General features: G+C 46.3%; 3 protein-coding genes across 3 annotated transcripts; all 3 read left to right on the top strand.

The window, feature by feature from the left end:
* Positions 1-750: 750 nt before the first annotated feature.
* Positions 751-19,630, top strand: TERG_08294 (uncharacterized protein; the record flags this gene model as incomplete). The annotated part of the gene is made up of 3 exons (XM_047748919.1): positions 751-1,203; positions 1,266-12,590; positions 12,656-19,630. The coding sequence occupies 3 exons, from the start codon at positions 751-753 to the stop codon at positions 19,628-19,630; spliced, it is 18,753 nt and encodes a 6,250-aa protein (XP_047604911.1).
* A 530-nt stretch (positions 19,631-20,160) lies between these two features.
* TERG_08293 (uncharacterized protein) lies at positions 20,161-20,796 on the top strand (the record flags this gene model as incomplete). The annotated part of the gene is made up of 3 exons (XM_047748918.1): positions 20,161-20,361; positions 20,427-20,655; positions 20,717-20,796. 3 exons carry the CDS (start codon positions 20,161-20,163, stop codon positions 20,794-20,796), a joined length of 510 nt encoding a protein of 169 aa, XP_047604910.1.
* Positions 20,797-21,087: 291 nt separating this feature from the next.
* TERG_08292 (uncharacterized protein) lies at positions 21,088-22,899 on the top strand (the record flags this gene model as incomplete). The annotated part of the gene is made up of 3 exons (XM_003231157.2): positions 21,088-21,848; positions 21,928-22,085; positions 22,144-22,899. Exons 1-3 carry the CDS (start codon positions 21,602-21,604, stop codon positions 22,897-22,899), a joined length of 1,161 nt encoding a protein of 386 aa, XP_003231205.1. The 5' UTR covers positions 21,088-21,601.
* Positions 22,900-23,225: the final 326 nt, after the last annotated feature.

The following is a 23,225-nucleotide window of genomic DNA, read 5'->3' as shown; positions in this document are numbered from 1 at the left end:
GGGCTAAAGACAGCACTTCACTCAGCTGTTCTCAAAAACAGAGTTACTAAAGTATAAACGTATCACCTCAATGTATCTCCCCATAAGGCATATGAATTCAAGACCATGTGGCAGGGATGGTGAGATACAACTTAAATCCTCATGCAGGCGCGGACCTTGCCCCAATATGGATATTACTGCAGGAAATAGTCTCTGTCAATGTGAAATTTTGCAAATCGGAGCTGAGAATTAACCGGTTAGACTAGATTTAAAATTAATTGTAACCTCCTAGCAGCATGGTCTAACGAGTTCACTGATTACCTCTGCAATGATATAAGTCCTAGTTTACAGGCAAGGGTTACGTGCATGCGCCCCATCTCCTGTGGATGATACTATTAGCACTGGCAAGGGTTTATGGTATCCTGGCAACATTGCGATATTGTAGGCATCCTTCTCTCAGTATCTGCGGCTGAGGATGGATACCACTCGAGTTGCTACTTCCGAGATACACGTGGTTGAGCTCTACTGAGCCAGTAAAATGGCTAGCTACGGGGTATATTGCAGCGGTTTATCCGGAAGGCCACGCCGGGTAGAAATGATTAGGATCCAGTGTGTACCACAAAGACACACCAAGGTAATACTTAGCTGGAATGTCTGTTAATCATATTTAGCTCCCATCGGTAATACAGCTTCTGTCGCAATCAGGAATACCACCATTCGGATTTTTGTCTTCTGCATAGATTCATTTCCACCTTCTTGACCATCATCGCCATGCCTCACAGCATTGATACCATTAACCCAAGACGATATGGGTCATCGGCAACAGCTTGCAGATTTCCAGTTCTTTTGGATGATAGTGAAATACCCCATAGCTTCGAACTGGCAGAAACACCCATTGAACTGCCCTCTTACCAGGAGATCATGGGGTTTTGTGAAAAGGGGGACGTGTCCCTCAAAGCAATAATGCAAGCAGCCTGGGCCGTGGTCTTGAAAACGTTTACCGGTAGCGGATATGTATGTGCGGCAGCGATGTCGGACACCAGCTCAGGTATATTTTCGATCTCTATAGATAAGAACACAAAAATCGACGCCTTGCTCAAATCTATGCCAATGGAATCTATGAGTACTGCGCTTGGTAATATAGATTCTCTCGAAGCCGATGTACCATGTAATTCTGCGGTTTGGATGTTCAATGAGACGAAAAATGCACAGTGGGAGCCAAAAGTGAGTAGCCACTCGCTCCTGTAATTCTTGCGAAGTAGTTCATCTAACAGTGTGTCGCATAGTTCGACGTCTGGCTCCATGTGGATTCGGGGAAGCCCTCACCTAGAGCTGCTTTGTTCTACAGAACTAGCCACTTAAATCAAGGATATGCAGAGATTGTCTCAGCTACAGTTGGCCAAATTGTGATGGAAATATTAGCCAACCCTTTTAGTGAGGTATCACAAATTAACCTCGTTCATCCCCGGTTGCGGAACCAGTTACAAGCATGGAGTAGCAACTCGCCCAAATCGATTGACAGATGTGTGGGCGCCCTTTTCGAAGAGGCTGTCTCTAAGTATCCACTTAGGCAAGCGATACAGACCTCGGAACGCAGTGTAAGCTACGAGGAGTTAAATGCTTTGAGCGCAGGGATCGCTCTGCGTCTGCAGAGCTTAGGCGTGGTACCAGAATCAATCGTCGTTCTTTGCTTTCCCAAATCGGTATACGCTGTGATAGCAATGTTAGCCGTTGTTCGAGCGGGCGGCACCATCCTATTCCTTGACCCTTCACACCCGGAAACTAGACACAAAGATATAGTTGGCCAGGCTAATTCACAGTTGATCCTAACTGCTCAAGAGTATTCTGGAAAATGGGGTTGGTTTGGCGGCAGGGTGCTACCAGTTGATCCCGCACTCGTGGACACACTCAAAGTAGACCAGAAAACATTTACTCGACAGTCCATCACAACAGCTACCCCTTCAAATGCATTATACATCATTTTTACTTCGGGGAGCACTGGGAAGCCCAAAGGTTGCGTGGTTGAGCATCGCCAATTCCTAACGGGGGCTATAGCACAACAGAAGGCGTCGGAGATGAACTATGGCGACAAGGTGCTCCAACTGGCTTCCTTTACCTTTGACGTAAGCGTCTTGGAGATCCTTACATCGCTTATCACAGGTGCCTGCGTGTGCATTCCTAATGACGAAGAGAGGTCCAAGGGTCCGGAGAGATGTATACAGCAGTTTGGCATCACATGGACATTCCTGACTCCATCTCTCGTGAAACTAATGAGTCCAAAAATGGTGCCATCACTCAAATTCCTTGTACTTGGTGGTGAGGCAGTTCAGCCCGAAAATATCCAAACTTGGGCGCCACATGTTCGGCTTGCGAACGGGTATGGCCCTACAGAGTGTTCTATTGCCGCCACCGCAAACCCAAGGTTATCCTCTACCTCCAGCCACACTAATATTGGGTATCCCTTGGGTGGTTGCTGCTGGATTGTTGATAAGGATGATCACGAGAAGCTTCTCCCAATTGGCGCGCCTGGCGAGCTTCTAATACAAGGTCCAATCGTGGCACGCGGGTACTTAAATGAGAAACAGAAGACTGAAGCAGTGTTTCTAAACTCAACAAGTTGGGCAGCAGTCGAACCATCTAGCTCCAGTCGGATTTATAAAACCGGGGACTTAGCTCGATTCAACTTTGATGGCAGCATTTCTTTCAGTGGCCGTAAAGATAACCAGGTGAAGTTGCGAGGCCTTAGAATCGAACTAGGTGAGGTTGAGCATCATCTAATGTCCCACGAATTGGCTGGGCAGGTGGTTGTAGTGCTCCCAACAGAAGGCCCATGTCAGGGCTCGCTAACCGCAGTCATATCATTAAAGAACTTCAAACAAATGTCCACGGACGTCGAACTGATAGATGACCTTGAACTATCAGCCGCGAAAGCAGAATTGGAAGGTATTGCGAGCAGCCTACGGGAGCGACTGCCAGGTTACATGCATCCAACTATCTGGATTCCGGTGAAGTCTATTCCTTTAACGAGTTCTGGGAAACTGAATGGAGTTGCAGTCCGTCAGTGGGTATCTGCCATATCAACAGACATCTTCAATCGCGCGACAGGCAAATATGAAGGTTCCGAAATTTGTAGAACTCTGCCATCGAACAATCAGGAAAGACAGCTACAAGAGGTCTGTAGCAAAATTATCGGTTTAGACCAGCCAGAGGATGTCTGGTTAGAGAAATCCTTTATCCAAAATGGAGGCGACTCTATCCAAGCCATGCAATTGCTAAGTACATTGCGCGATAACGGTCTTGTCGTGAAGCTAGAGGATATCATACAACTCCCGACGATATTATTGCTGGCTCGGAAAATCGAAAATAGGGAGGCTGGCTGCATTGAGGGTGCTCAGCTAACCCCTGAACTTCCAGATTGTACAGTTAATGAGGAGAGGGTTGTGCAATTGGGACTCGAAATGGGTCAGGTGGAGGATATCTATCCGTTGTCGCCCGTTCAGCGCGGAATACTTCTCGCTCAACAGCACTACCCTGACAAATATCAGTTTCGACTTACTTGTGAGGTCGTACTGTTGCCAGCATCATCGTCCTCGTCGCAAAATCCCGAAGTTGATATCGACAACGTTGGTAGGGCTGAGGTTGAGAGACACTGGACAGACTGTGGCACGTGCGCAAACGTGAGCTTATTAGTCAGAGCTTGGCGCCAAGTCGTTCAACTTCATCCCGTCTTGCGCACCATCTTCATCGACACAGAAACAGAGACAGAAGACGGGTTATTTGACCAACTTGTACTGAAAACAGGGGATGGGCTAGCTGATATATGGCAGTTTGAGGATGAAAATGAGTTTTGGCGAAACCTTGATGAATATAAACGCACCGATGGCCCCCTCCAGCCACCAGTCGCTTTCATCGTTTCATCTGTCAAGGCAGAAAGAAGAATCTTCTGCACCATTGATATCAGCCATGCCTTGATTGATGGCATATCAAGTCTAGTTTTATTGAGAGATATATGTCAAGCATACGGCGGTTTACTTGACAGTACCAAGACAGTGAAATACTCGCCGTTTATTCGCTACCTCCAGCAACTCCCACGGGGCGCGTCGCTCTCATACTGGACGGAGCATCTGCTTGGTGTGGTGCCATGCTACTTCCCAACCCTTAACGATGATTTCAGTGGGGGGGAAAATCAGCCCCGTGAAATAGTAACTAACATCAAGAATACGGATGCGCTCCACAGGTTCTGTGCGGCTCATAATTTTACACCTGCAACTGTCTTTCAAGCAGCATGGGCACTTACTCTAAGGGCTTATACCCGGCGTGACGATGTATGCTTTGGATACTTAACATCTGGCCGCGATCTCCCAGTGCCAAATATCCATAACGCAGTAGGCGTATTTGTGAATATGATGATCTATCGAGCATCTTTGTCACCGGACAAAGTAGTGTCTGCCGTTTTAACAGAAGTTCAACATAATTTTCTCAGAGGACTACCACATCAGCACTGCTCGATTGCTGAGATACAGCATGCTCTTGGTATTTCACAGTCATTGTTTAACACTATCTTGTCGCTGCAGAGTGCTCAAGATGAGACAATAGCCACTGATGGCTCTGACCGGGGAATCGCTCTTAGTGTGGTCTCTGAAAAGGATCCCACAGAGGTATATATATGGCTCTTTCCACTCTATTTTGCGCATCTTGCTAACCCAAGTGTACAGTATAATATCTCTGTCAACGTCTTTGTATCCAGGAAAAGGATATCCCTGACATTGCGCCATTTTGATGAGACCATAAGCAGCGCAATGGCTGAAAATGTTATGGGAACATTTCAACATATTATTCACTTGATTGCTAATAATTATCATCAACCAATAGGAGAACTGGATATGATGTCTGCTCGTGATAACATCCAAATTGGACACTGGAATCAGGATCAGTGGCCAATGGTAAATGATTGTATTCATGAACTAATCCATAGGCGGGCTGTGATACAGCCGGATGAGAGTGCAGTGGAAGCGTGGGATGGACACTTGACCTACAAGGAACTTGATGGTATTTCATCAAAATTGGCCCTACACCTTGCAAGCCATGCTATCGGACCGAATACCCTCGTGCCCATATGCTTCCCGAAATCTTGCTGGATGGTTGTGTCACAACTCGCGATCCTCAAAGCAGGTGGAGCATGTGTTGCATTTGATCCAGAACATCCACCAAGTCGTAGGGAGGAAATGCTCCGCCAATGCAAGGCGCCTGTTGCTCTAGTTTCCCAAGAAAATATACCACTTTTTGAGATGTTTGTGTCAACCGTTATCAGCATTGGCCCATCGTTTCTGGACACTTTGCGAGATGATCCACCGACCATAACAGCTTCTTTAGCCATATCACCAGAGAACCCCGCTTTTGTTGTTTTCACTTCAGGGAGCACTGGTAAACCCAAAGGAATTGTTGTTGAGCACCGTGCACTCTGCAGCAGCATCCAAGCCTACGGCTCTGTTATGAAGTATGCTCCTGGTGCACGTGTTTTGCAGTTCGCGGCATATACATTCGATGTCAGCATTGGCGAGACTTTCGGCTGCCTGGTACGGGGCGGGACACTATGCATTCCAAGTAACGACGAAAGACTCAATGACCTCACGGGAGTCATCAATCGTTTTAAAATTAATGCGTTATATCTTACTCCGTCTGTGGCTAGCATACTGCAACCGTCTGATATTCCCGGAGTCCATACTCTGGGACTTGGTGGTGAGGCTGTTCGAAAGGAGAATATCGACTTATGGGCCGAGCATATCAATCTTGTGAATATATATGGCCCTGCAGAGTGTTCGGTTTGGTGTACAGCACTGTCGCCTATATTACCCTCCGTCTCTCCTCTCAATATAGGATATGGCCTAGGTGCTCGAACGTGGATTACAGAAATAGATAACCCATCCAACCTCTGCGTCATTGGCACAGTGGGTGAGCTTCTCATAGAAGGACCAGTCGTTGCTCGAGGCTATCTCAACGACGAAATCAAAACAAACGCAGTATTTATACAACCGCCTGCGTGGCTAATGAAGCATGATCCCTCCGTGGCAGAGCATCCTAGAAAGGTATACCGAACAGGGGACTTGGCTCGATATAACTCGGACGGCTCTGTTCATTTCATGGGCCGCCGTGATCATCAGGTGAAACTAAATGGCCAACGAATTGAACTTGGTGAAATTGACAACGCTTTGTTACTCCACCGCGATATTCAAAATGCTGTTACTCTAGCGCCAAAAGCAGGACCATTCAAAGGAAAACTGGTAGCTCTAGTCTTACTAGAGAACCAACCCTTTTGTTCTGTGACAGAGGGAGACGCAGGACTCAAATTCCTCCACGATGAAAATGGAGAGTATTTTCCTACAATCGTGTCGAATGTCAGGTTATTCATATCATCCATTCTACCGTCTTACATGGTCCCTTCAACGTGGATTACGGTTAAATCCTTCCCACTGTCGACAAATGGTAAATTGGACCGTTCTTCCATTATGTCCCACATAAACAGCCTGCCCAGTAGCTACCTGAACGAAGCAATGGACTCTGATACCAACGGCGACAGTCTCCCAAGGAATGATACTGAGGATATCATAAGAACCATCATGAGTTCAGTACTGAATACCGGGCCCGCCAATATCTTGATGGGCCGGGGTTTTCTGGCCCAAGGTGGAGATTCCATCACTGCGATGCAAGTCTCTTCTCGCTGCCGAGCTCAAGGCATTCTTGTTCCAGTCAAGGTAGTGTTAAAAAGCAAAACCATACGCCAGATTGCAGCCGAAGCAGTCATCAGGCAAGATACACCAGGTGTCATTGACTTCCAGGAACCGGTATTATTATTCCCATTTTCACTTTTGCCGGGAATGAATGAATCAGCCCTTGATGATATGGCTAAGAAAGCGGGTTATCAAGGTTTGGTAGATATAGAGGATGCTTATCCTTGCTCTCCAATGCAAGAAGGTATCCTTATCAGCCAAGCCCAAGCGCCAGAAACCTATAGGTTCTACGTTGTATGCGAAGTTTATTGTTCTTCTCCTACCTCTCGTGTTAGTACTGGAAACCTACAAGTAGCGTGGACACGCGTTGTTGCAAGGCATTCGTCTTTGCGGACTTTCTTCGTGGAGGGTCTCTCACGAGAATATTTATATACGCAAGTCGTTCTAAAGAAGCATACTCCACGGATAGAGATTGTTGGGGACTTCGATAGTTTATCTCGGCAACCCCATAATAAACCCCTGGACCATAATGAGCTTATTCCTGCACACCGTATGACCATCTGCGAGGATAAGGAGAAGATATACTTCAATCTGGAAATCAACCATACTCTGATTGATGGCACATCGATGGGAATAATACTCCGAGATTTGAGAGCTGCCTATTCCCATGGATTGCAGCCGGGGCCTCTGTACCGGGACTACGTAGCCCTCTCCTTGAACCATCCAAAAGAGACAACATTACTTTTCTGGTCTAAATACCTCGAAGGTACTAAACCAACCTTTTTTCCACGGCTCCATGACGGTGACTCGAGAATGAAGGAACTGCGAACCGTCAACATTCCAGTCTCAGGGTCTACCATGATTGACCTCCAAGCATTTTCCAGAGAAAATGGTATAACAATGGCGAACATTTTTCAAACTGTCTGGGCCATCCTCCTCCGTGTATATACGGGAGAGTCTGACGTTGTCTTTGGATACCTGTCTTCAGGTCGTGAAATCGATGGTCTAGACATGGAAAATGCAGTAGGCGCATTTATCACAATGTTAGCCTGCCGTGTCAATGCAGACGACTCATCCACCCTACTTTCCTTGGCACAGAATATAAACGAAGATTTTGTTAACTCTCTGCCATATCAGCGTACGTCGCTTGGCGAAATGCAACATGCTCTCGGGTTGGCCAGTGAACGCCTATTTAATACCATACTGTCGTTACAGAGGCCCATGGTGCAGCAGAACTCAACTGGACATATTGCGATTCAATGTCTTGGTGGAAGCGACCCAACCGAGTATGATCTGGCTGTGAGCATCACTGCGGATGATTCAGCTATCGACATTGATATTAGCTACTGGAGTACTATTATGTCGGAAAAGCAAGCAGAGTTGCTAACCTCCACCTTCACCACAATCCTTTCCGCCTTTCTGAAATACCCAGCAACGAAGCTGCATTGTGTGGACGCCCTGGGGAATAAACAAACCGAGTACTTGTTTTCCATCAACGGAAACGGTGCTGTTCCATATTCAGTCCATGATTGTATTCATAGCCGCTTTAGCAGCCAGGTGGCTCTATACCCCAAATCACCAGCTGTTTGTTCAGCGGATATGTCTCTTTCCTACATTCAAGTAGAAGAATTATCTTCAAAGCTTGCTGCGCTCCTTATTTCCCTGGACGTTTGTCCCGAAAGAGTGGTGGCTCTTTGCTTCGATAAAACCCCCTGGGCGATAGTATCGATGTTGGCGGTTCTTAAAGCTGGCGGTGCATACACTTCTATAAGCCCAGCACATCCAGCTCGGCATATAGACAATATCATCCATCAAACTAAATCCCGTATCGTTCTTACCGGATCAGAAAGCTACAGCAATAAAATACGGCATATGGTTGACCATGTTATTCTGGTGGACCCTTCTCTCCTCTTCAACCTACCAGTGGCCAAACCAGGTGTTATATCGCTTGCATCTCCGGACAATGTAGCCATGATTAATTTTACTTCTGGCAGTACTGGAAAACCTAAGGGAATTATGGTTCTACATAAGGGAGTATGTTCTTTAATCGACCACAACGCGGATTTGGGCATTAATAATGAATCCCGAGTCCTACAATTCTCCGCATTTACATTCGATACCAGCAATGCTGAAATTTTTCTTACGCTCTGCACTGGAGGTTGTGTCTGTTTGCCTTCCGACTATGATCGACTTAATGATCTTGCTGGCGCTATCAATCGTCTTGGAGTCACTCATGCCTTTTTGACACCCTCAGTGGCTGGATTTCTATCACCTGAAGCAATGCCATCTTTACAGATGTTAGCATTGGTGGGTGAGGCCGTTACAAGTGATCTTGTTCAACTATGGCAAAAGCCAGTACGCTTGATAAACAGCTATGGGCCTGCAGAGTGCACTATCATGTCGTCTTTTTCAGTCTTGCATGAAGGACTCCATCCCTCAAACATAGGGAAAGCCCGTGGCTGTATATTATGGGTTACAAACCCGATGAATAGTCAATACCTGGTCCCTGCAGGTTGCGTTGGGGAATTACTTGTGGAAGGCCCTATTGTCAGCAAGGGGTATATCAGTCCTGAGCTTACCCTTGAAGTATTCATCGATCCTCCGAAATGGAGGGGGGTTATTGCCAATGGATCACGGTTTTACAAAACCGGGGACCTCGCCAGACAAATGCCAGATGGGAGTCTAGTGTACGTAGGACGAAAAGACTCCCAAATCAAACTTAACGGGCAACGAGTTGAAATGGCCGAAATTGAGAAGGAAATTAGCAGTTACTCTTCAGTGCAGCATTCAGTTGTTCTATTTCCTAATTATGGGCCTTGCTCAAAAAAACTGGTCGTTGTTATCGGCTTCAAGGATATCTCACACACCCAACCTCAGTCGTCAGAAATGATAATGTTGAATGACGATGAATCTGCAAACCAAGCCTATGCCATTCGTGATCGCATGACAACCTTGTTACCAAGCTACATGGTTCCAACTGTCTGGATTGTGTGCTCAAACCTTCCCTTGACAATTTCGCGGAAAATTGATCGTCGGAAAATATCACAATGGGTGGAAAGTCTTAATGATGCCTTCACCGAACGTGTGGCTGAGGAGAAAAACGATGTCATGGGGAATGCTTCTTCGCCAAGTTCTACAATTTTGCAGCGACTACAGGCAATTATTTCTCGGGTGCTGAACATATCTAATAGTCGTGTTCTCTCAAATCGTTCATTCTTGAACATTGGTGGTGATTCTATCACTGCAATGCAGCTGGTTGTTATGTGCCGCAATGAAGGCCTCAAAATTTCATTCAAAGACGTCATGCGCAGCTCAACAATTAGCAAAATGGTGCACTCCGTGGAAATTATCAACCATCCTTCACTGCACGAAGAAGAACTGTTAGAAGTCTCTTTTGGTTTGAGCCCAATCCAGCAACTATATTTCGAAGAAATCTCACAAGGTGCTACGGAAATATCAGCAAATCAATTCAACCAGAGTTTCCTTCTACAGCTCGTACGTCACGTTCCCGTAGAAACTTTGAAGGGCGGAATTGAAGTGATTGTGGAGCGTCATTCAATGCTGCGTGCACGGTTCCGAAAGTCTTCAGATGGCCGATGGACGCAGGTTATTACAAGACCAGGGAAGACAGTGTATCGTTTCCGAGAGCACACAGTTTCAGCACGAGAAGAGGCTCTTAGCCTTGCAACTGCAGCTCAGAGGCAGCTGGACATACAAGCTGGCCCAGTATTTGCCGTTGAATATTTCAATATCGCTGGAGAAGACCCTCTTATCTTTTTCGTTGCTCACCACCTCGTTATCGATCTTGTATCATGGCGCATTATTTTCCAAGAACTAGAAGATCACGCCCTTGGGGACACCTCTATTCCGCCAAACGAGCCATTTTCTTTCCAAAAATGGCAAAAACTACAGGCTGATTATGCTAGTAAACACTTAACGGCGAAGTCATCAATCAACTACTTTGTTCCAAGGGCGAATTATGAATATTGGGGGATGGATGGAGTAGAAAATATCCAGGGAGACACAATCCAACTAGCTGCATCGTTGAACGCCGAGGAGACCCAGCTTCTAGTGAATAGCTGTCATCAAGCTATGAGGACTGAGCCGCTAGATGTCTTCATCACTGCTATTTTAGTATCCTTTATCAAAACTTTTGATCGTGAGCCGCCAGCTATTTTCAACGAAGGCCATGGTCGCCAACCATGGACTCCGGATATTGACCTGTCAGACTCTGTGGGCTGGTTTACCACGATCTTCCCACTTAGCATACCGATAGGGCCGAGTGATACGCTGTCTGACATAGTGAGACGTGTAAAGGATCAAAGAAAAGAACTCCCAGCTAACGGCTGGTCTTACTTTACCTCGAAATACCTGAATCCCGACGGCGCGAAGCGCTTCAGAGACCATATGCCGGTAGAAATATTATTCAATTACCTTGGACTATACCAAGGCCTTGAACGAGAAGATGGGATATTTCAGCTTCAACCTTTCAACGACGGCGATGTTGGGAAATGTGTCAAGAGATACTCTCTATTCGATATTAATGCGTACATTGTGAACGGACGTGCCAATTTTACATTCTCGTTCAATCGAAAAATGAAACATACGGAGCTCATTGCGGAATGGCTCAAAAATTTCACGCAGAGCCTGAAGACTATACCACAGGAGTTGGTATCCACAGACTTTACCCTCACGCGAAGTGATTACCCATTGCTTCAGATATCTTCTTATTCGACGTTAGATGCTCTCCTAACACAGAAGCTACCCCAACTAGGATTTTCTATAGCTGATTTTGAGGATATATATTCATGCTCTCCGCTCCAGGAGGGCATGCTTCTTAGCCAAGCTCGAGATGAAGGGACTTATCTTTATTCTGCGATTATGCGAGTTAAATCAACAAACGGGAATCCAACTGATGCGCAGAAACTGGCATTAGCATGGCAGCAAGTGGTTAATCGACACTCTATACTTCGTACTGTCTTTTTAGCGGGCATATCCGAGAGACCATTTGACCAAGCTGTTCTACACAGCTACGATACCCGATCATCAATACTGGTATGTGACTCTCCTGATCATGCTATTGCTACTCTATGTGCTTTGGGTATACTTTCTGTCAAAGAAGGATGCCCTCCCCACCGCATGACAATTGCGAAGTCCAGAGACGGGGTGGCTTATTTTAAACTCGAAATAAGCCATGCTTTGATGGATGGCACATCAATGGCAGTTCTTGTTAATGACATTGCTCGAGCGTATAACGATGACTTCTCTTCAACTCCAGCTATGCCTTATAGTGATTACATAGCACATATTCAGGCTCAACCGACCGAAGATGCGTTATCATTTTGGGAAGCTTACCTTGACAAAGTTATGCCATGCCATTTCCCCCCTTTGCTGGACCCCATGGAAGGGCTCTCGGCTATGAATGATATTGAGGTCAAAACACCCAGTGTCTCTGAGATGCGCCAGTTTTGTCGACAAAACGACGTGACACTCGCGAATGTGGTGCGTTTGGCATGGGCATTGGTTCTATCAGCCTATACAGGAGAGGATCAGGTGTGCTTTGGGTATCTTACTGCCGGTAGAGAGATCCCTCTTCCTAAGATTGAGAGTTCTGTCGGACCTCTTATCAATATGCTTATCTGCACTATCGACATTGCAGAGATAAGCAAGAAAACAGTTCTTTGCGAACTCCAAGATCTCCAAGACGAGTATTTCAAGGCACTGCCATTCCAGCATACGAGTCTAGCTGAAATACAACATCATATGGGTCTTACGGGACGATCATTATTTAACTCAGTTGTGAGTGTGCAGCGCCGTGATGTGGGCAATACTGTTCTCGGCGATATGCAAATTGAGTATATATCTGGACTTGACCCTACCGAAGTAAGTGTTTCTCGGCACGGTTCAACCTGTCTTTTAGACTTATACCATTCTAATCCACTTCTTAGTATGACATAACGGTCAATGTAACAGATACCAATCACGGGCTCCAGATAGGTATCAGCTATTCTGCTTCATGCCTCTCACCTGGGTATGCTGCGAACGTATCTTCCGCTTTATCCGCAGCACTTTTCTACATTGTGTCAAACCCCCTGTCCCCTGCTGGGTCTGTCAATCTTTTTGACGAGTATCATAACCAACAAGTCCAGAAGTGGAACACCGTTGTACCTCCTCCCGTCTATGATTGTATTCATTCTCTCATTGAAATCAACACAAAGAGCAATCCTGATGCTATTGCTATTGATTCTTGGGATGCAACATTTACCTACTCTGATTTGGACAAAAGAGGGACCCAACTCTCTCACGTCCTTATTTCAATGGGAGTTAGGTCCTCGGACATGATTCCCATCTGTTTCACAAAGTCTTCTTATGCCATTGTTGCGATGCTCGGAATTCTTAAGGCTGGGGCAGCATTCATACCCCTAGACCCAGAATACCCAAAATCCCGCTTAGCAACCATTATCAACCAGTCCGGCTCCCGTTTGGCTCTTACCAGCCCAGAAACCTCAAATATAATCGCCAGTTTAACACAGGATATTGTATTGGTTTCTAGTTGTTCAGATTGGTGGGCAGAAGAAGTGCCATATGATTATACCTGCCCGAAGATCTACCCTACGGACGTTGCATATGTCCTGTTCACTTCTGGAAGTACTGGAATACCCAAGGGCGTTGTTATAGAGCATTCCGCCGTTTGTACTAGCTCCTTTTACCACGGTAGAGAGATCGGCTGCAGCTCCAAGACCAGGATGTTTCAATTTTCCGCTTACACCTTTGACGCTTGCATATTGGAGATTTTTACAACTCTTATCTATGGGGGTTGTGTCTGCGTTCCATCAGAAGCTGAGCGTATGAATGATATAGCTGGGGCCGTAAACCGGCTAAACTGCAACACAACCTTCCTTACCCCATCAGTTATACGCATTATCCGCCCCGAGCAAGTTCCCAGTCTTGAAACTGTAATATTAGGAGGCGAGCCCCTTGATAAGAATAGCGTTGAAGTGTGGGCCGGACATTGCCGACTAATGAATGGTTATGGACCGACAGAGACTTGTGTCTTCTGTATAATGAAGACATTCTATGGGCCACGAGAGCATCATGATGTGTTAGGCCACTCAGTTGGCTCAGTTTCGTGGGTAGTTCGACCTAGAAATCACGAACAGCTTGCCCCAGTTGGTGCAGTTGGCGAACTTCTGGTCCAAGGAGGAACACTTGCCCGTTGCTATTTGAATGACAAAATAAAGACAGACCACTCGTTTTTCGAGAAACCAAGTTTCGCCTCAGCACCAGATAACCAAATGTGTGGCCGTTTCTACCGAACAGGCGACCTAGCACGCTACAATGTCGATGGCAGTATTATCTTTTTGGGAAGAAAAGACACCCAGGTGAAATTACGAGGACAGCGGATTGAGCTCTCTGAGGTTGAATATCAAGTCAAAAAGCTAATTCCATTCACTTCTCAAGTTGCTGTTGAGATAGTCATGCTCCGAGGTGCGAAGGATCAAGCACTTTTGACAGCCTTTATCTGTGACTCCGCTGATACTACCCGCACACTGCCTTTGCTCTCCAATATGACACAGAGTTTCAAGATACAAGTTGACAGGCTCAAAAAGTTGCTTTCTCGCGTGCTGCCGCATTATATGCAGCCGTCAATATATGTTCCCACCAATTGGATGCCAACGACTACAGCAAGAAAGCTGGATAGGAAGCTGCTTCGCGAATCTGTAGCAGCATTATCGGAAGATGAACTCGATAGATACTCCCTAGATGATAATCGCAGGCCTCCAAGTTCGCATACTGAGAAAAGGCTGCAACAAAATTGGAGTGAGGTATTGAACCTTTCCGTGAGAAAAATTAGAGCAGACGACCAATTTTTCGAAATTGGTGGTGACTCTATTTCCGCCATGAGGCTTGCTGCAATTACATCTCAAAATATGAGGGTCTCTGTAGCAGATATATTCAGCTATCCGGTCCTCTCCAGCCTAGCAGCTATTATAGATTCCAGATCGTCCGAAGTAGAGCAGAGAGAAATAAAACTAGAACCATTTGAGCTTCTAGCCCAAGGAGAGGATGCATCTACCATGCTGTCAACTATTGCGAATCAGTACGGTATCCCACCTGGTTTGATCGAGGATGCGTACCCTCCCACCCCCCTCCAAGAGGGAATGGTAACGCACACATTTCTCAATCCTACAGCATATATCCTAAGACAAGTTGTCCGCATCAAGCCATCTACCGATATAGCGCGGTTCCGAGCTGCTTGGGAAACCGTATCCGAGAAAAACCCGATACTTCGTACAAGATTTGTTCGGCCTTCTAATGGAGAGACAGTACAGATTGTAGTCAAAAATTCGATTGAATGGAGAAATGCTGAAACCCTCCAGCAATACCTTGAATTGGACCAGAGCGAAAATGTTGCATACGGTACCCCGCTGATACGTTACGCCATAACTGATGACTATCACTTTATTCTGACTGTTCATCACTCATTATATGATGGGTGGTCTCTACCTTTGCTGCTTCGCCAGGTCCGTTCTATATATGAAAACGGCATTTGCCCCGATATCCCAGGTTTTAACCTATTCATCAAATATCTACAGAATACCAATCTCAAGTCCACCAAAACTTTCTGGGAGGCCCAGCTGGCTGGTCAGCGCCCAGCTACTTTCCCAATGATTACTGTTCCAGGTTATCGCCCGGCTGTTCAACACATAGTGAAGCATAGGCTCGCCTTGCCAAAGCTGGTTAACTCGGAATTCCTCAAAAGCACTATACTCCGTGCCGCATGGGCGTTCGTTCTCTCTGTATACTCGGACTCCCAGGATGTAGTGTTTGGAATGACTCTTTCTGGAAGAAATAGCCCTGTCGCAGGCATCGAAAAGATAATCGGACCAATCATTACAACAGTTCCTGTACGGATTGTGCTGAACCCCACTGAAACTCTCAGTGAGTTCCTTAGCCATGTCCAACAACAGGCCACAGAAATGATACCCCATGAGCATTTTGGAGTACAGAATATATCGATGCTGAGTGCAGAGTGCAGCCATGCCACTCAATTCCAAAATTTGCTCGTAATACAACCTATCTCGGAAACTACATCTACTGATGCTCTGCTTCCAGGATGTAATGAAGTTGATTTACCACTGAAATGTTTTGACAGCTACCCCCTTGTGGTAGAATGCCACGTTTCAGACGATACAGTTCAAATTGAGGCAAGATATGATAGATGTTTGCTCTCCTGTTGGCAGGTCGAGAATATGATGAGCCATCTCGGCCAACTCTCGAAAATATTCGCAGATAATTCCAATTATCATCTTCAAATAATGGAGATAGTCATGTTTGGCGAAAGAGACAGGCAACAAGTACTGGAGTGGAACCGGATCTATCCTGAGACAGTTGAATCGACAGTACCTCTAGTTTTCGCGCAACAGGTTAAAGAGCGGCCATCTAATATAGCAATTGACGCATGGGATGGACAACTCACTTATTCAGAACTCAATGACGTTTCAGATGTGCTTGCACAGCATCTTACATACCTAGGGGTGGTACCTGAGCTATTAGTCCCCCTCTGCTTCGACAAATCCCTCTGGGCTGTGGTGGCACAGATGGCCGTGATGAAAGCTGGCGGAGCTTGTGTGAACCTCGACCCTAGCCATCCCCAGGGCCGCCTTGAGACAATCGTCAAAGATTCTCAGACAAGTGTCATTCTCTGTGCCCCTCATTATTCTGGGATACTAGGGTCATCTACTCCTCAGAATGAAGTTGTGGTGACAGAGGACCTCATACACAAGTTAGCTGGCTCTCCTGACTCCAGCATAGAGCCATCTCCCCCCAGCCCTGCAAATGCAGCGTATGTACTTTTCACATCGGGCAGTACTGGTAAACCTAAGGGAATTGTTATTGAGCACCGCTCGCTATGTTCTAGCTCTAAAGCCCACGGCATTCGCTGGGGGATTGGGGCTGAGACCCGGGTGCTGCAGTTTGCCGCATATACATTCGATGTAAGCTGTGCGGATATATTTACAACATTACAACGCGGCGGCTGTATCTGCATTCCTTCTGAGCATGACCGTCTGAATGCGCTTCCAGACGCTATCAACCGATTCCGGTGCGACTGGGCTTTCTTAACACCTACAGTGGCGAGCTTGCTTCCTCCAGACTCCGTCCCGTCCTTAAAGAGGCTGGTTCTAGGAGGAGAAGCATCAACATGGGAAATTATCAATAGATGGTACAATATCCTTGAGCTCATTGTGTGTTATGGTCCTGCAGAGTGTTCTATATACTGCTCTGGAGCACCTCCTGCGACAGCTACCAGCGACCCAGCTAATCTAGGAAGCGCCATCGGGGCGCTCTATTGGGTTGCTAATCCGAATGATCATAATCAACTCACTCCACTTGGTTGCGTGGGCGAACTCCTGCTTGAGGGTCCTACTATTGCTAGAGGGTATCTTCACGATATAGAAAGGACAGAACAGGCCTTTGTGAGCAACCCTTCTTGGGCTCCACCTTTTACTCCAGGTGCTTCTCGCCGCTTCTACCGTACAGGTGATCTTGTTCGCTATAATAGTGACGGAACTATTCGATTTTTTGGCCGAAAAGATACCCAGGTTAAAGTTCGGGGGCAGCGCGTGGAGCTAGGGGAGATAGAGCATGCCATATCTACATCTATGAATAGCATTACTCATGCCACAGTCGATTCCATCCTGGATGCAACCACAGGTCGACAAACGGTAGTTGCTTTCCTGCATTTTAACAATGCTAGCGGTCGCGCTGAGATCATGGAGATGACAGAAGACCTCCGTCACCGGTTGATAGAACTCCGGAAGGCCCTTCGGGAATCGCTGCCTTCATATATGATTCCATCCCTTTATCTACCTTTGGCGCGAGTCCCCCTTACAATGAACGGAAAGGTAGACCGGCGACAGCTACGTGGACTTGTCAACTCCTTGACAACTGCTGATATTGCCAACTTTTCCCTAATAGGAGACACTTCCCATGTGCAACCTACTACGGAGGAAGAGTTCAAACTCCGCGAACTTTGGTCTAGGGCTCTTCATGTAGAGGTTGATACGATAGGAGCTACTGACCATTTTATCCACTCCGGCGGAGACTCGATTGTTGCAATGAGATTGACAAGCCTAGCTCGAGCTGAAGGAATATCCTTAACAGTACAGCAAATATTTGAGACCCCTATTCTATCAGACATGGCTTCTCTGATTATGGTTTATCCGTCAAGCCGTGACATTAAACACCCTGTCGATACGATATATGAGCAGTTCTCATTGCTTCCGGGGCCACCAGAGGAAGATATGCTCTCGATAGTCGCTGAAGATGTCAAAACTAGCGTTAATAATATTGCAGATATTTTACCAGCAACTGATTTCCAGTCGTCTGCCATTGCACATTCCATGCTGAAGACGAGAGGGCTTCTCAACTACATTTACCTTGAGGGAAAAGGAGAGATACCTTGGAATCAAGACATCATCCAAGAGAAATGGTTCGACTTTACTAGCAAACACCAGATCCTACGAACGGTCTTCGTCTTTTATCAAAGCAAACTTTACCAGATTATCCTAAAGCAGGTCTTGGAAGGCATTTCCTGGCATAGAACTGATGATGATATCGATTCTTTCTGCCGCGATTTATATCAGAGAGACATTCAGTCTGACCGTGACCTTAGCGATCCACTGACTAAATTGATGGTGGTCGGAAATAATGAACGGCATCGACTTATTCTTCGTTTATCCCATGCTCAATATGACGGGATAAGCTTGCCCCTGATTTGGCAGAGTCTACAAACGGCTTTTTCAGGCAAGACATGCCCCCCAGAGATCCCCTTCGCAAACTATATATCAACCATTATCTCTCAGCAAGAAGTCACAAACTCCATGGCATACTGGAAAGCCCTACTGGCAGATTCTAAAATGACAAATGTGGTAGAACAGTCCAGACCATATTATCAAAATACCTACGACTTGCACACAAGGCGATCTATCACCATTCCCTCTCAGCTGTCGTTGTCGAATCAAGGAATTACCTTCGCAACCGCCCTCAAGGCCGCATGGGCAATCTTTCTCGCCTCTCTCTCGGAAACGACAGATATCATTTTCGGCCATGTAACCTCCGGTCGCACCGTCCCAGGAAACGGCATCGAGCGAGTAATCGGTCCGTGTCTCAACATTATTCCAGTGAGGGCTCAGATGGACACTACTACCACTGCATTGGATCTTCTACAGCAGCTACAATCCCAGCACGTCGCCAGTATGGCCCACGAAACTACTGGGATGCGAGATATCGTTCGTCACTGCAGCCCGTGGAAGCCGTACACGCGGTTCAGCACCATAGTCCAGCACCAAAATATCGATGAAACTGCTACGGTTCTGCTGGATGACCAGGAGTACACAGTTGGTGATTTCTGTCCAGCAGCAGACGAGTCAGATATTGCTATCAAGACGACCCCCCGAAGCGGAAATGAAGTTGAGGTTCTTCTCATTTCGTCATCGCTATCAGTCGGAGAGCTCGCAGCGGACAGAATATCATCCATTCTTTGCGATACAATCCACAGGCTCTATACTTCCGAGGCTACTGACCTCCTCGTTACTGAATTGATAGCCCATGGACAATCTCTTCCGCCGTTGAGCAAGTGTTGTACAGGTACAAGTCAATACACAACTTTACAGAGCAGCTTTCAGTCAAGGTCTGATGAGATGTTACTGACCATCCAAACTGACTGGAGATCTGCGCTGGAACGGCCAGACTTACTGATAGATTGGGATTCGGACTTCTTTGACGCCGGAGGTGATTTGGTTTCTGTTATATTGCTGGCTACAACATGGAATCGGCAGAGCTATAAAGTTACCCCAGAACAGCTGTTGTTCAACTCGCGAGCCTCGGAGATGGCGCAAGTACTTTTTCAGTCAGACTGAGAACGGGGATACTACTGCTTCCATCTACCGATAATACGACATGGTCCTACAGATAACACTCTTTGTTCTTATGTGCGTTTAATTACCCTTTAATAGATAGGTCGTAGGCCAACCGCTCAAAATGAATTTGGACGATCTTGTACTTCATAGCACCCACAATAAATGATTTTGCTTCTTATTTTCCAGCGCAGGAGATCTAACTATAGGGGTATTAGTTAAAGGGACCTCGATATGCATAAAATAGGCTAATTTTATGACTTCTATCTAGGCTAATTCTCACAGGTAGGATAGATTATCCTTAGTATATGGTCATCCTCCAAATAACTGCATTAAATTACGGCACAATAATAGTATTCCGAACCTGCAATTTTCCCCTGGTCTTGGGATGGATTCACCCAACCAGGGCAGTCAGTTTGATTGCACAGGGGGTTTTATCTTTTCTTATATTCTATATTATTCTCTTTTGTCTACTTTTACTTGTCTCTATATGCCATTAGTTTACTCTGCCTCTTAGCTTGACGGATAGCAAGATGAGCAAATCTCTAGAAGACAGTGAGCATCTAGAGGTCTCTCCAGCATGCCATCCATTAGCCGTTGGAAATCCAGGTGACGCACGACCATCCCCCGAACAAATTTCGACTGTTGTCTCCATCCTGATAGAAGCTGGCATCTGCTGTTGTTTCGTTGAAGAGTATGCTCTTATTTACTTTGGTGCTTCGCGTTTGCCCAATGTAGGTGGTGTCAACTCATAATTTATGCCCCAAGGCCGATACTTAACTTGCCTTTTTAATATTAGGACCGAGTGTTGTGTATTCCCGATGAGCATCATGAACATGCTGTCAGGCTTTTCAAGTCACATAGTGACATCCTGGAGCCTTGTGGGCCACTTCCACTGAGAGCGCCAGGTTCACTCAACCACAAATACCCTCGATTCAAAGCCATTGGAAGGACCGACTTCTGGCTGCTGTTGCCGGCAAGCTACTGTCACATTGTCTGCATTCCTGAAAACTTAGAGTGGAGCAAAGGTCAGTATCTGTATACATGGGTCGAAGGATCCCCGTGTGCATTATCGATACGGGATGTAAGGAATGGAAATCGAAAGAACTGTTCTACAGCTTAACGGTGTGCATTTCTCTTGTCTATCTGCCTATGCCAATGATAAATAACCCAGATGAAGTAGATAGTTAGCTGACTGCTCACTGGGCAGTTAATTAACTATCTGCCCACCGCTTCGGGGTCAACATCATCACCATCACAGTTCAAAAGCTACACTAAAAGCCTTCTTAAGCTCATTAGTTAATTATATAATTTAACAATATAGCTCACTTAGGTAACTCATCAGTCACATAAAGCTACAGGCTACAGCTCATCTGACCCCTGCGCTTAACTCGGCTAAGCGAAACTTTAAAAAGTTACGTAAGATCTTCTGTAATATAGCTAAGGTGACCTAACCCAATAAATTACACTTGTAATAAAGGTATGATCTTTTACAATATTTCTAACCCTAACCCGTACTATTAGTTATTAACTAGTTATTAACTAGTTAGTAGCTAGTCCTAGATTAGTTATAAAGTACTCTCTAACCCTTATTAAATATACTCCCTAGTCCCCTAATCTAAACCCTTACCCCCTAACCTGACCCCCTAATCCTAATACACCTCTATTACAAGTCTGTAATTTAAGATCTTACGTAACTTTTTAAAGTTTCGCCCAGCCGAGTTAAGCGCAGGGGTCAGATGATCTGTAGCTCTCCTCTCAGTTCACCATCTCTTGTTCGTCCTTTCCAAGGTTGGTTACGGATTTCTCACTTTCTACTCCCAGGATGAAATCGAGCGCCCTCCCTCAACTTCAACCAAGACGCGACAGTTGTTCGAGCTTGACTTCCCACAGTCCGATGTCAATCTACAGAGCCTTTGCCATCCAACCAGCTGATTTCAGTCGGCCTCTTGAGTCCGGTGCTTGTCGTTAACCATGGATACAACCCGGGGCGTGCATATTCTGGAGGCAGAATTCTTCAGCGACGCGCGGGTTGAGTTGCTGCGTGAACTTGACAGCCTTTTTAACGAACGGCCTGTTTCAAGAGAGCTGTGGGCTTTCTTATGGCTAGCGGACCTTGATAAGCTGAAAGAACTCGTTGCAAAGGTACGAGACGACGACGCTAGGGATCAGTACATTATCCTGGATGCGCTTGTAAGGCAAGGGCAGATGGTGAAATACTGTGAGTTCTTCGCTTCCTCCTGAAGAGTTGACCTTCATGCGCAGGGGGGAAAGTATTTACTGACAGTTGCCGCGTATAGGGACCCAGAAAAGCCAGCAGTCCTCTGCAGCATCAACTCCCCGCTCATCTTCGCCTGCCCCTGCCCAGTCCCCAAAAAGCACTCCTAATAGCCCGAATCCACGCAGGCTTAAACGCAAGTTAGGAGAGATTACTAGATCATCAGACGAAGCTGAAAAGGTTAGCATCTTACCTGGGTAGTTATCTATTTCTGCTATACTTACGAGAATCTTTATAGTGCCGCGAACGCGATAGCAAGAAGTGCATCATTACCGGCGCCGGTAGACCAATAGAGGTGGCCCACATCTTCCCATTCTCAATGCGATATGCCCAATCACCCGAGGCAAGCAACGACATTTATAGCCCCTGGAGGGTTTTAAGGCGTTTCTGGACCGAGGATAAGGTCGACGAATGGTTTCGAGCCATCCAACCCACTACTGAGACTGTGACGAATATGCTCTGCCTTGCACCCCATGTCCACAAATATCACGAGAAGGCCTATTTTGCTTTGAAGCCAGTTGAGGTCAGCGAAGACAGGACTCAACTCAAGCTTCGCCTTTACTGGCTGCCTCGTGTCGACACCCCGTCAGCTATGCGAGTCTCAGCAAAACCCGACGTTCCAGCGATTAATGACCGCAGATGGGTTGGAGAGCGCGGGGCCCAAGCGGTCGATAAGGTCAAGCTGTACAATGTGGACACTGATCTAAGGATTTGTAGTGGTGATCTCATTGTGATCAAAACCGCCAACGCGGATACTCATCCGCTGCCAGATTTGGCGCTTCTTCAAATGCAATGGGTGCTTCAGGCGGTAACAGCCCTGGCCGGCGGAGCGGAGCCGCTTGACCAAGAAGACAACTCCGATGATGAATCCCCAGATTTGGCCATGGACGTCTATGCTAGTGAGGATGAAACTATGTCGGAACTATCACTCTCACCCCACCCGCCTCTAGGTGTTCTTGATACCCAGCTCCAGCCTACCCTCATAACCTCTTAATAGCCTTGTATTTTATTTCCTGTTGCTGCGTGTCTTTTACCTTGGTGTATGCGGGATATATGAGTTTCTTCGTCGGGTCATGGTCTGGGAAGAAACCTGTACTTATCCCCCCAAACATCTTCAGAAAACTGCTTCCTTGTTATTCTGTATACTAGTAGCCCTGGGCAGGTTCATGATTATTGAATCCAAGTTCAAATACGGTAAAAGATTCTATGGTCAGCATAACTTGAAACGGGAGGGCCCCGAGCTACGAGAGGAACCGCTCATAATTTCAATTTTTCATTTCATCGACGATTAGCGCAGGCGGGTTTGGATCTACGAGGATA

This window comes from Trichophyton rubrum, assembly GCF_000151425.1.
Source record: "Trichophyton rubrum CBS 118892 genomic scaffold supercont2.13, whole genome shotgun sequence".
Lineage (NCBI taxonomy): Eukaryota > Fungi > Ascomycota > Eurotiomycetes > Onygenales > Arthrodermataceae > Trichophyton > Trichophyton rubrum.
Note: the sequence above shows the minus strand (reverse complement) of the source record. Positions and strands in the feature narration are given on the sequence as shown.